Source organism: Artemia franciscana, chromosome 13, assembly GCF_032884065.1.
Source record: "Artemia franciscana chromosome 13, ASM3288406v1, whole genome shotgun sequence".
Taxonomy (NCBI): Eukaryota; Metazoa; Arthropoda; class Branchiopoda; order Anostraca; family Artemiidae; genus Artemia; species Artemia franciscana.
Window position 1 is genome coordinate 23,134,237 of NC_088875.1, and position 13,496 is coordinate 23,147,732.

The 13,496-nt window shown below is 34.7% G+C and overlaps 1 protein-coding gene across 2 annotated transcripts in view; it reads right to left on the bottom strand.

The window, feature by feature from the left end:
• Positions 1–11,511, bottom strand: part of LOC136034678 (prohibitin 1-like) — a 37,386-nt gene extending 25,875 nt beyond the window's left edge. The window contains exons 1-4 of one of the 2 annotated variants that reach the window (XM_065715999.1): positions 11,384–11,511; positions 9,454–9,561; positions 5,869–6,030; positions 4,841–4,983 (exon numbers count right to left, since the gene is read on the bottom strand). In XM_065715999.1, coding sequence (XP_065572071.1) covers positions 4,841–4,983; positions 5,869–6,030; positions 9,454–9,541 — 393 coding nt within the window. In that variant the 5' untranslated portion in view covers positions 9,542–9,561; positions 11,384–11,511. The remainder of the gene's footprint in view (positions 1–4,840; positions 4,984–5,868; positions 6,031–9,453; positions 9,562–11,383) is intronic. The other variant, XM_065716000.1, reaches the window with a different exon arrangement.
• Positions 11,512–13,496: the final 1,985 nt, after the last annotated feature.

Below are 13,496 nucleotides of genomic sequence, written 5' to 3' on the forward strand. Positions count from 1 at the left end.
ACGAGAATAGCATTCAATCAATGCGGAAATTGGCCATACTTTGTGAAACATGGTGAAGAAACGTACTAAAAGAGGATTCGGTATGGATACCGTGCAGAAGCACAGGGAAAAACTAAAGTAAATATACAAAAAGCTTGGAATAGCATGACTTTGAAAACATTTCCTCGCCGTGAATGAAACAACTCTCGAAGAAGAGACTGTAGCTGCACCAACAGAGTTAGAAGTTATAACTGCTGGTCGCAATTTAGAATCGGATGTTTTAACAAATTCTCGCTGGATGGTCGATGTACCCTTTTTTCTAAAGGGCTAAAAGGATCTAGTAGTAAAAAATACATAAATATGACTTAAATCATTTTGTAGTATAAACTTTTCAAAGACCTTTGACCTTGATGTATAGCCAGGGGCGTAGCTTTTTCATTTTTATTGGTGGGGCAAGAGGAGGTCCACATCTGGATAGTCAATGGACAAGGGCTATCCTTTAGGGGAAAGCAGTGGCGGTTATGGCCTATTCAATTTGCTCATGCTTACACTAAGGAGTGTCATATAAGTTGTACAATAAATGAGTAACTTACAGTCAGCCACGGCCTCGTGGTAACAAACTGTTACACCGATCGTGGTAACAAACTGTCTGATAAGTAAGGAGCGACCCGGCTCAATAATAACTGAAACTAATTTTGATACCAATAGATACATCAAAAGAATCGGATTTTTACGCTGATTTTAAATATGTAAGTTTCATCGAGTTTAATTTGCATATTAATTATTTTTTTGGCTAAATGACTTTCTCATAGTTTATTGGAAGATTTTGATTAAAAAAGAGGCGGGGGAGGAGGCCTAGCTGCCCCCAATTTTTGGGTACTTAAATGCAACTAGAACTTTTCATTTTTTTCGTACGTTTTTATTAGTAAGAAATATATGTAACTTACGAATTAACTTCAATAACAAACTTCTGTATTTGTATTTATTACGTATATGAGGGGTTCGCCCCCTCGTCAATACCTCGTTCTTTACACTAAAGCTTTAATTTTGTCCCAACTCTTTAAGAATGACCCCTGAATCACAAAGCCCGCAGAATAAATAGATGAAATTACTAAACAGACTTTAGCATAAAGAGAGAGGTATTAAGGAGGAGACGAATCCCCTTATATACGTAATATCTTATGTTCGTTTAAAGTTTTAATGCTGCTCCTTACTTCCAGTTGAAAAAACCTTGTTTTTATTTATTTTCTCATTGTTTTTTTTAAGCAAGAAAATCCTGTACTCCCTCATGGAAATTCTCTTCCCTCATGATGAATTCTTCCATGGAAAGATCCTCTCGCATAACCCCCTCTTCCCGACCCAGCCCCCTCCCCGAACACGAAAAAGTGCCCCTGAAAATGTCTGTACACTTCCCAATAACTAATACTATATGTAAACAATGGTCAAAGTTTGTAACTTGCAGCCCCTCCCCGAGGACTGTGAGGGATTAAGTCGTCCCCATGCGGAACGAAACGGCTATATCAAAATTTTAATCTGGCGACTTTGTGAAAAATGAGCATGGAAGGGGGCATATAGGCCCTCCAATTTTATTGGTCACTTAAAAAGGGCACTAGAACTTTTAATTTCCATTAGAATGAGCCCTCTAGCGACATTCTAGGACCACTGGGTCGATACGATCATCCCTGGAAGAAAAAAAAAACAAAAAAAAAACGCATCTGTGATCTGTCTTCTGGCAAAAAATACGAAATTCAACATTTTTGTAGATAGCAGCTTGAAACTTCTACAGTAGGGTTTACTGATACGCTGAATCTGATGGTATGATATTCGTTAAAATTCTATGACTTTTAGGGGGTGTTTCCCCCTATTTTCAAAATAAGGCAAATTTTCTCAGGCTCGTAACTTTTGATGGACAAGTCCAAACTTGATGAAACTTATATATTTAAATCGGCATAAAAATATGATTCTTTTGATGTAACTATTGGTATCAAAATTCCGTTTTCTAGAATTTTCAGTTACTATTGAGCCGGGTCACTCCTTACTATAGTTTGTTACCACGAACTGTTTGATAATTACGGGCTGCCAATACTCCTGCTTTTTTGCAACCCATCTGTGCCTAAAAGAAAAGCAGGTTGTCCTCGAATGGGTGTGAAGAGGACCTTAGACAGGATTTAAAGGAAATAGTAAGTCCATGTAAAAGGGTTAAAAATTACGGGAAGGAGTTAAGAATGTAGTTCTGAATATGGGCGAAAAGCAGTAAGTGTTTTGTCGGCCTCTGACGGGTTGGTGCTGTGTTGAGGTGTCAGTAGCAGCAGCAGTAATATAACTATAATTTCTGATTTCTTTGTGGTATTCTTTGATATTGACGTCCTGCCGTTGTCTTAATTATGGTTTGTCTCCCTTATCTCCAATTAATACATATGTATTAAAGGGGGATCAATGGATAATAACCTGTTAGGGGATTTTACTCCATTTTCTAACCTAATTTTGAAAAAGCAAGTAATGCTTATTTGATGTCGCATTAATTTACCTCACTGAGAAAACGGATATTTGTCATTATATAATGAGCAGATAGGGCAATTGTATTTTAACAAAATGTAGGAATTTCTAGTCTCTATTAAAGCTATTTTAATGTTAATAGGGACCCAAGAACGCAAAAACCGCTCCTTTTTTTCAGTGACAAGAATGTGACTCTAGTATGTATCAGATTTGTCCCTTTAAAGGTAATTTTGAGGTTCTTTCTTTCAGCTGTAAGATTTTCAGTTTAGTATTTATGAGGAAATACATTTATACTGCAAGGGTTACGATGAGCTCCCTCCTTTCATAGTACATCATGTTTTCTTTTTTTTCGTATCTTAGGTACCTCATAAGCTCCTTTCTTTCAGCGACAAGATTGTCAGTTTGACATTTATGAGGGAAGAGCTATTCACATTACAAGAGTTATCAAACCTGCACTAACTAAAGAAGCTGCAGAAATTCTAGCTGAAGAGCATTCCCGCCTTTGGTGCTTACAAACAGAGTACACAAACATAGCAAGGGTAAGTTAATTCTTATTGCACGTTCCTGTACAAGCAAATTATTTTTTTGAATTTGATTTACTATATGTCTACTATAAAAGAAAATTGTTTTTTCTTCTAGTGTTTTCTTCTAATTGTTTTTCTTGGATTAGTTTTTTTAGGGTGGGGGGAGGTACCCACGGTTTGTCTCTTCTGCATCTCCATGGTTATCAGTATATTCTTCCTTTAATCAATTCCTTCCAATTGAATAGAAAATTAATTGGCAAATCATTTATTGTTTTTTTGCCAATTGAAATAATAGCTTCAGAAAACAAATCAGCGTTAAAAGATTACCAATAAAAATTTTTGAAAAGATTTATTTAATTTAATATATTCTCTGAGGCCAACCTGACTCTTATGCATAATAATGGTAGATGGTAATAAGCTTACCTAAGCTATAGATATCAGGTGACAGATTTTCTTCAAACAATAATTTCGACAGGACCTGTGCCTGTCATCATCAGGTTCAAATTCCTATTTGAACCTGATGATGAAAGGCACAGGTCCTGTCAAAATTATCGTTTGAAGAAAATGAATCACCTGACATCCATAGCTTAGGTAAGCTTATTACCATCTACCATTACTATTTATTTAATTATAAATTTTCTATGATTCTGATTGAAGTGGAGTGAAAGAGAGAGAGAGAGAGCGACAAAGAATTAGCATAATTAGTCCATTAAATTAGTAAAACTAAATTCGTTGATATAATCGTTCTTGTTTCTAGGAATTGCTATTTTTTTCTTACAATTGACTAGTATTTATATTATGTTCTGTTATAGCTCAAAGATAAACACTTTTCAAAAAATATGCAGTCTTTTTTTAAAGCGCAACCTTTAAGTGGTTTGAGGGAGGTAACAGCTACATTCTTATTTCTGGTTGTTTTAAGTTTGACTTGCAGGATAGATAAAAATTGAGATACAAAAGGGAAGTCATTCCCAACAAGTCTACAGCTGCTGCCACCTGAGATTAGTAGCCATGGGTTTTGGGTGACTGTCATTCCTTTTTACGCATTTGGAGTAGAGATGTGTCTAGTTATTTATTTGCTTTCTGTGTGGTGAATTATAGCTTTCCGGTGTGCGTTCATGTGATCTTCTGCACATTGAAAAAGTAGCTAAACTGATGGGGCTAAAAACGTCAACCTGTTGCAGGATAATCTGGGAACCATTAAAATGGCATTTAAAAAAGTGGACTGGACTTGGAATGACATTATAATAGTTAGTTACTGACAATGACATACGAAGGGATACAACCAAACCTTGTAAGGGTTGACATCCCTTAGAGGCAACAAACCTGAGGTTTCTGCTAGAAAAAGTCAGGCCGTTTGCTATAATAATACAAAAATATTCAATAGTTATCGAAGAAGAATATTGAAGAATTGTTTTATTTTTTCTTAATTTCAAAGAAATTGAAGATTTCATTACAATCAACCGCTTTTATAGTTCATTTTTTCCTAAATCCAAAATCTTTTCCACTTTGTCTTTTGCCAGTCCTGCTACTTTAATTTAAAGATTCTTTTGCTTCTTTTATAGAAAAACCTGCTAGGACAAATCACCAATGATTCCCCAAGGAAGGCAAAATTAGCTGGTTGTATTATAAAAACACCATGGAAAACTGCTGAATAAATTCCATGTGTTTACTCTCTTGTAAAATTTTGGAAAGGCAGGCTTAACACCTCTTGGGTTTAACAACGCTTTAAGTCAAACTAAAAAGATAAAACCCTAAATCTTCTCTTTCCTCATTTGCCATACCAAGACTATACCCTTTGGTAACAACAATGAATAGTATAAATAAAATAGAATTTAACATACCACAGTTGCTTTTAAAACTTCGCTCGTAATAGAAGGAAGCACTCTTTCCTCATAATCGACGCCAAGAGTAGAATAAAGATTTGGAAGTTGGCCAGGCATTGGTCTGAACAGGATTCGAAGAGTGATATTCACATTCTGAAGATCTATAAATATTAACCATTATGTTCAAATGGCACCTTTAACTCCTTTAATAAAGACACATGTTTCTTTGTTTTTACTTTGTTTACGTTTTAACGTTTTAGCATTAAAATTAGTGATGATGTTGAAAAGGAATTAAAAATAGACAATTATTTAAGATTATTTTCGCTATAACTGACTATAACTGATTTCACTTGAACTTCCATCCTAATATTTTTAATGAGACTGTTGCCACTTTTTTGCTCTGGCAACTGATAAGTATAGCAAGCTAACTCATTTCAATATAAATTATAACAGTGTTATGATGTGATCATGTTAGCACAAAGGGGGATGCAAGTTTTTTTTTTTTTTTTTTTTTTTTAATTTGGGACTATATCTGCAGAAGATTTATCAAGAGCAGTGTTTGAATGGATAAAGATATAATCTAGACCAGGAATGTCTGACTTCCAGAGTGCAGTGTCATGTTTTCACCCTCATCATGAAAGAATACATTATTTTATGAGCTGCATTCACAGGTTTGGTGCATGGTAGGTATAGTCAAATTTAATAGGGCTAATGTACTCACGTTGAACTGATTTGCACATGTGGCATGTAGGAATAAGTATAAAAATTTATTCTTGTAAATGCTAATCCTATAGAAGCACTTTTTGTTTTACTTTTTTTTACATTCATTTTATGCTTCATTATTTCTTAAAAGTTGCCCATTCCTTATAGTGAAATATATAACACACTGGAAAAACATGTCCAAATTCACTATCATATTTTTCATCAGTGGAAACCCTAGCATGTTTTTGCTCATAAATCTTTATCCCAAGCGAGAATTGCTTTTATAAGAAATTATATCTGTTACTGGAAAATATGAATAAATAGATACAGAAACGAATGCTAACCTTTGCTGCCAGTGATAACTGGTACATTCCTGGGTCGTGATCTAATGTCATAAGTGATAGGCTTCTGAACCCAAGGAATGAAGAAATGAGTACCTTCTCCAATCACCTTATCCTTGACACCAACAAATCTGTCAAATATTACAGCTCTGTGTCCACCTTCAACTAAAAATGCACACGTTATTTTTTCTTCTGAAACTGCCAAATTTATATTTGATAAAAAAAACTCATTAAATAGGAATCAACTTTGTTTTCTTTTTCCCCAAATTCACACTTGGTTATAAAATAATTTTGTTTCATTGCCAGTACACTTTAATAATTAGTTGACTATACTCTTGTGAATGTTTTAGGACCCCCCCCCCCCGAAGCCCTCCTTAAAACTTTTTGTGCTGACTCAAATTAGAGACCTCTCAACACAAATAATTGATAGCCCCTTCCCCAAAAAATTCATATTTTCTGGATATTCAATTAAAGGGTTAGTTAACAATGAATTTTGTCATCTACCACATTTACTGAATTATAAAACTTCGTTTTCAATAAATTCTTTGAACTTAGTATTCAACAACACTTCAAACTTAAAAATACTATCAATATTTTATAGGTGGAGAAATTTGTCCAGGAGGGAATTGTTCATATTAAGACAAATTCGATTTGCATATCTTTTTCTGACTCTTTGCAAACAAAATCAAAACAATTTAATCAGGCAATATATATAAAAGTAGGGTTAATAATAGCTTTATTCAGTGTCATTAATCTTACTACGGAAAGCATGTTTGAAAAACTTGATGCCTGTGCTTCTTGATTCAGTGCATTATCATGTTTTGATTTATTGATTCAATTCCCGGGTGAAGGGGAATTTTCTGCAGGATGGCAGGAATTTTCCCTGACAGTAGATTTTCTAGGGGGGCGGGGGTCTTGTGAAGGAGAAATATCAAACAGGGATTTTGCAGAAGGGATATCCCTAGAAAGAATTTTCCACAGGCAAAAATTTTATCCAATGCTATTTTCTGGGAGGGGGATTTTCCTTGAATGTCCTTTCTTTTAATATTGCAGCAATGCATGATGGGTAAGATAGTTTATACATGATCACTTAATAAGGCATTGGCTGGCTCATTAGGGGAACTTAAAAATTGGAGAGAAAGGATTTCAAAATTTTTGGCCAAAGAGCTCCTCTAGAGAATTGGTTTTTCTACAGATGATACCTGTGCAAATAGCATACCTAACCACAATAGGAGTATTTGCAGCTACATAGATACTGGGAGACTTCAGAAACATGTAAGCTTTGTGAAAAAAATCCATGAAAACACATTTTAATTTAACATTTTTGAAGAAAAATATATTTGAAAAAGAAAAGTTGAACTTTGCTTAAGAATAATTAGCAAAATAGTATTCAAGATCCTCTTGTCAGTTATATCTTAATGTGAAATTGGGAATTGTGAATAAATGGATAAGAGAAAAAATAATTCCACATCAAAATATTGAAATCAAAATTTGGCATTTTTAAAATCTATAGATTACACTATATTTTAGATATGGTGTTTGGAGAATACTTGATTGAAAAGATATGTTGAATAGATGGATAAGAAATACCTTTAAGGATTTATTTTGACAATAGAGTAAAGTTGTATTGTACAGGGTTTATTTATTATTTATTTATTAATACCAAATACGGTAAGCTTTCAAGCTTGTCCCACTAAACATAATAAAAAGAAGTTATGACAATGCTGACAACATAATACACACATACAAATCTATGAAAAATAACAACTACAACAAACACTGACAAATAATACTATAAATGATTTAAAAGTGATTTACTGTGAAAATGTGTTTCTGCTAGTTTTGTTTTGAATCTGTTTATATCATCTGTTAGAACTGTTTCAGGTGGAAGGTCATTCCATGGCTTCCACACCCTGCTGTAAAATGAATGATGGCCTATTTTCCTTTTTGAAAGTGAGGAGTACAATTTATGTGGGTGATAACAGGTCCTGTTAGTGTCATTAAATGTGAAGAGCTGTGATGTACTTATATTATCAATGCCTTTGATTAGACAGGATGTGTTAATAATGTCTGCCATATCACTTCAGAATTGAAGACTTGGCAATCCTAGCCTGTGCAGTCTATTTTCATACAGCAAATGTTTAAACATGGGCTTAGTTGCTCTTTGCTGTGTTTTTTTCAACCCTTGCTCTGTCTTTTTTATCCAATGGATACCATACTGACGAATTGCATTTGAACATAGATTGAACTGTTGATTTATAAATGGCAATGAATGAATCGAGATTAAACTTATGGAAATTGCATATGAGACATAAAAGCTGATAGTTTGCCTTATGAGTTACTTCAGAGACATGCCTGTCAAACCTAAGACTAGAATCAAAATGAACACCAAGGTCACAGACATTTTTAACAGGTAAAATTTAATGTCCAACAAGATGGTAATGGTAACTTTGTTATACTTTGCAAAAGTAATGGATGACCCTACACTTATTTTCGTTGACAAACATTGAGTTGAAAGTACACCAATTGTGCACTGTATCCAAGTCTTTTTGAAGCAATGAAGCTTCATCTGAATTTGTCAAGGAGCAGTAAAGCTTGACAAACAAGGAGACAACAAGAGGCAAGTCACTGATGAAAAGGCAGAAAAGTACCAGACCAAGGAAACTACCTTGTGGAATGCCACTTAAAACCATCTCAGCAGAGGACAAAGCATCAACTAAAATCACTTGCTGCATCCTGCCTGTTAGATAATCACCCATCATTTCAAAATTCTGGCAACAAGGTGATATACCTCATACTTTTAAAGTAAAAGCAGAATAGAAATTTTATCAAACACCTTAGAAAAGTCTATATAAATGCAATCAAACATAAGACCTTCATCTGCCATTCTATGGAAGTCAGTAACTACTTCCAAAAGCTGTGTATTACATGAATGTTTTTTATGGAAACCATGTTGAGATGGATGCCAAAGAAGATTTGACTCAAAATAATTTTGTATTCTCTTGGAATTTAGTTTTTCCATAATTCTGGAAAAAATGAACTGTTTGATATTGGTCTATAGTTTTTAAATTGTGTTTTTGTACCACTTTTATACAGGGGTTTGATTATTGCTTTTTTCCATGCCAAAGGGCAAGTACCAGATGCCAGACACAGATTATACAAATATGTCAGTGGTTTAGTGAGTACTAGTTGAGAAATTTCAATCCCAAAAAATACAATATGATAAAAAGTGTGCTTATGAGGAAAATGACACAGCACAAGACTTAACAGTTGAAACCAGTACTGCTGATCTTTATTTTGTGACCCTTTAGCAAGGAAGTGCAATGGGGGTAAGGGGCAAGGCATCCTATGCTTTTGCATAACCTTCCAGTTAACATTCCCAAAATTTCTTCAGGCATTCTTTTACAGATGGGTCAAACCTGACTGAACTTAGAGTAATGAGATTGACCCCTAGTAAAGTAATGAATCCCAGCCCACAAAGGCATAGAATTGCAAGTTCAGCATGCATGCTAATGGGGCTCAGCATGCTAAACCCCTTTAGTTCAGCATGCTAAAAGGGTGAATTAAAAAGAAAAATCCATTTCCTACCATTAAACAATGCTGAGTTTACTACACTGCCAACCACAGCTACTCCTAATCCAACTTGACCAATCTTGTTGAAAAATTGTGTTGCCATTCTTTTCTTATTGAGCTAACCTTAAATAAACAAAAAATCTATAATATATAAATGAATATAAAATAGTTCACAATATTTTCAAACATCATAAAGTAAGCTGTTTTATACCATAATACCATAATATACCATACATATATACCATAAAGCAAATTCAAAATTAGGGAGAAAGAAAAAATATAAACCAAAAAACATACATTCAAATCATATGGCCTAGCAATCTATGGATAGATATAGATAAGAATGAATAGGAAATATGTTTCATAATTATACTCAATTCCTACTTATAGGGCTTAAAAGATTGTATAGAAACTGGTCATAAATTAGGGCAAATAATTTTTTGGTAAACCTTAAGCACAGGGGGATGTTTGAAGGAAGTCCTAAAAAAATATGAAAACTACTTTCAAAACAATAATAAAAGCTTACTTACCTTAATGATTTAGATAGGCCAAGTAAGTGGTAAGGCTAAGAATTTTTAAAAGTAAATTCAGAATTTTATACAGCTTCATTCAAATTCAGGCAAAATAATAGAGTTATTGCCCCTCTGAAGAAAACTGTTTATAATATATAAGCATTATCCTTATCTTATACTATTCCAAGAGTATATAATCTTTCAAAAAGACATACTCTTACATGGTTGCTCTTCTAGCAATGCACCCCTCCTTCTACTGGTCCTATATATACCCCTAATAATATATTCCTTCATTGCCTTTCATTTCATGATGTACTACATAAGGGTAGCTCAATTTTTGGATTGATGAAAACAAGTTTTGTTAGAGTGATTATAATAAAATTGTGAACAGAAAATATTAGGTAACACTGGAGAGTTGAGGCTTTGATGAAGGAAAAGTGAAATAAATAAAAGTAGGATAAAATTATTGTTGAGAGGCTCCTTGCTCTTTTAGAAGGTAGCTGGGTTAGGAGAATACAACTTTCAGGAATGAATCCAAGGCCCCTACATAACATCCCCAGAAAAGTCTACTATCAAGCTACTATCTCAACCATTTCCTTATTTGTAGGTAAAAAAAAAAATATGACAACAGGTTTACATAAATTTTGTAACTAACCTAACTATAAATAATTTTGGCACTGAGAAAACAGAGTATTTTGTCAAAAATGACTGAGAAAACAGCAATGAGAAAATGTAGTATTTATTTTCTAGAAAATGGCTGATAACTCATACCTTAATTCAAAATTCATCATTTTTAAGAGCTCAAAACGTGTTTAGGCCTAAATTTGAAGATGCAATAGAAGCAATTATTATATTCATAAAGAACATAAAAAAGCAACAAGTGGTATGTTCACTTTATTGGTAAGTCAATCATATGAACTGCAAAATAATGATTGGATTAACATGGACATATAGCCAAGTTTTAACTAGCCTACAAGCCAACTAAACTATTTACAAGTCATATCCAAGGTTAGTGACCAGTTGTCCATGTTTAGAAATGACACATTAGAACCAAGACATTTGTAAAAAATTAGGCATTTTCTTAATAGCCTCCTGGAAATTTTACCCTAAATATAACTTAGGCAATATATTTTCTAATCAGAAGGGAGTAAAGCAAAACAAAGTGCATTTATGAATGAGTTTAACATATATTTTAAAATATCTGAAATTAGGCTAAATTTCAAGAATTTTATAGTGTTTTCTTGTTTAAGAAAACACTATCTACATTTGTGCTAGGCTACTCTGAATGATTTGAACTAGATTTTAGCCTACACCCATGCAACATTTGATTTTTGTTTGTCATTCAGAAGTTCTTTAACAACTTATGAATCAAAAATTAGCAGGGTGCGATGCTTCCTAAGCCTTCACTTTCCTAGTTAAATTTATTACTGAACCTAGGCTAATTCCAGTCTATTTTCTTTCTCCTGCTTATTTAATAAGCAAATCTTTTCTTCAAAAAATTCTTCAAAAACGAAAAAGATATCTTTTGGGTGATTAACGGTGGCTCACACTAGTAAAGACAAGAGCTAAGAGCTCATATGGCACTTGTGGCGAGGTCGGAACAGCCAAGAGCTCCTATGGCATGAGTTCTAGCAAAATTTTAAGAATCAATAGATTGCTTTAAAAGGAAAATCAGAGGCTTAATGCCGGTCGGGATTAAAAATAAGAGCTCTGAGTCACGAGGTCCTTCTGAATGTCAAAATCCATTAAGATCCGATCACGCACTCGTAAGTTAAAAATACCTCAGTTCTTCCAATTTTTCCTTTCCCTTAAGCCCCCCAGGTGGTCAAATCAGGGAAAACGACTTTATAAAGACAATTCATGCAGCTCCCTGACACACCTACCAATTTTCATCATCCTAGCACGTCCAGAAGCACCAAACTCGCCAAAGCACTGAAACCCACCCCCCAACTCCCTAAAAAGAGAGCGGATCCAGTCCGGTTACGTCAATCACATATCTACGGACATTTATAAGCGTTTTCCAAGATTTCCGGTTTCCCACTCCAACTCCTCCCAATCTCGACAGATCTGGTCAGGATTTGAAATAAGAGCTCTGAGACATGAGTTCCTTCTAAATATCAAATTTCAGTAAGATCCAGTCACCCCTTCTTAAGTTAAAAATATCTCTATTTTTCTGTTTTTCCAAATTAATAGCCCGCAGCTCCTCCAAAGAGAATAGATCCGTACTAATTATGTCAATCACGTATTTATAACTTGCGCTTATTCTTTCCATAAAGTTTCATCCCGATCTCTCTACTCTAAGCGTTTTCTAAGATTTCTAGTTTCTCCCTCCAGCTCCCCCCATGTCACTGGATCTGGTCGGTATTTACAATGAAAGTTCTAAAGCACAAGATCCTTCTAAATATCAAACAGATCTTTTATTAAGATCTGTATACCCGTTGGTAGGTTACAAATACCTCATTATTTCTAGTTTTTCCGAATTGCCCAACTCCAAAAAAGAGAGCGGATACGATCCGTTTATGTCAGTCATTTATCTTGGACTTGTGCTTATTCTTCCCACCAAGTTTTCCTGATCTCTCTGCTTTAAGCATTTTCCAAGATTCCCCCCCCCCAATGACACTGGATCCAATCGGGATTTAAACTAAGAGATCTGAGTTACAAGGTCCTTCTAAATATGAAATTTCATAAAGATCCGATCAATTCTTCGTAAGTTAAAAATACCTCAATTTTTTAATGTTTTAGAAATAACCCTTCCCCCTCAACTCCTCCAAAGAGATTGGATCCGTTCCGGCTATATCAATCACGTATCTAGGACTTCTGCTTACTTTTCCCTCCAATTTTCATCCCGATCCCTCCACTCTAAGCGTTTTCCAAAATTATAGGCCCTCCCTCCACCTCCCGCCAATGTCACCAGATCCGGTCGGATTTAAAATTAGAGCTCTGAGACACGACTTCCTTCCAAACATCAAATTTCATTAAGATCTGATCACTCCTTCGTAAGTTGAAAATACCTCATTTTTTCTAATTTTTCAGAATTAACCCTCCCCCCAAAATCCTCCAAAGAGAGTGGATCCGTTCCAGTTATTTCAATCACGTATCTAGGACTTGTACTTATTTTTCCCACCAAGTTTCATCCCGATCCGTCCACTCTAAGCGTTTTCCAAGTTTTTAGGTTTCCCCACCCCAACTCCCCCCAATGTTACCTGATCCGGTCGGGATTTAAAATAAGAGCTCTGAAGCATGATATCCTTCCCAAAATCAAAGTTCATTAAGATCCTATCACCCGTTCGTAAGTTAAAAATACCTCTTTTTTCTAATTTTTCCAATTTAACTGTCCGCCATTCACCCCCCCCCCCCCAGATGATCAAAAAGAAGAATTGACAATTTCTAATTTAATCTGGTATGGTTCCTGACGCGCCTGCCAAATTTCATCGTCCTAACTTACCTGGAAGTGCCTAAAGTAACAAAACCGGGACAGACAGACCGACAGACAGATCGACAGAAACTACGGTCGCTATGTGTCACTTGATTAATACCAAGTGCCAT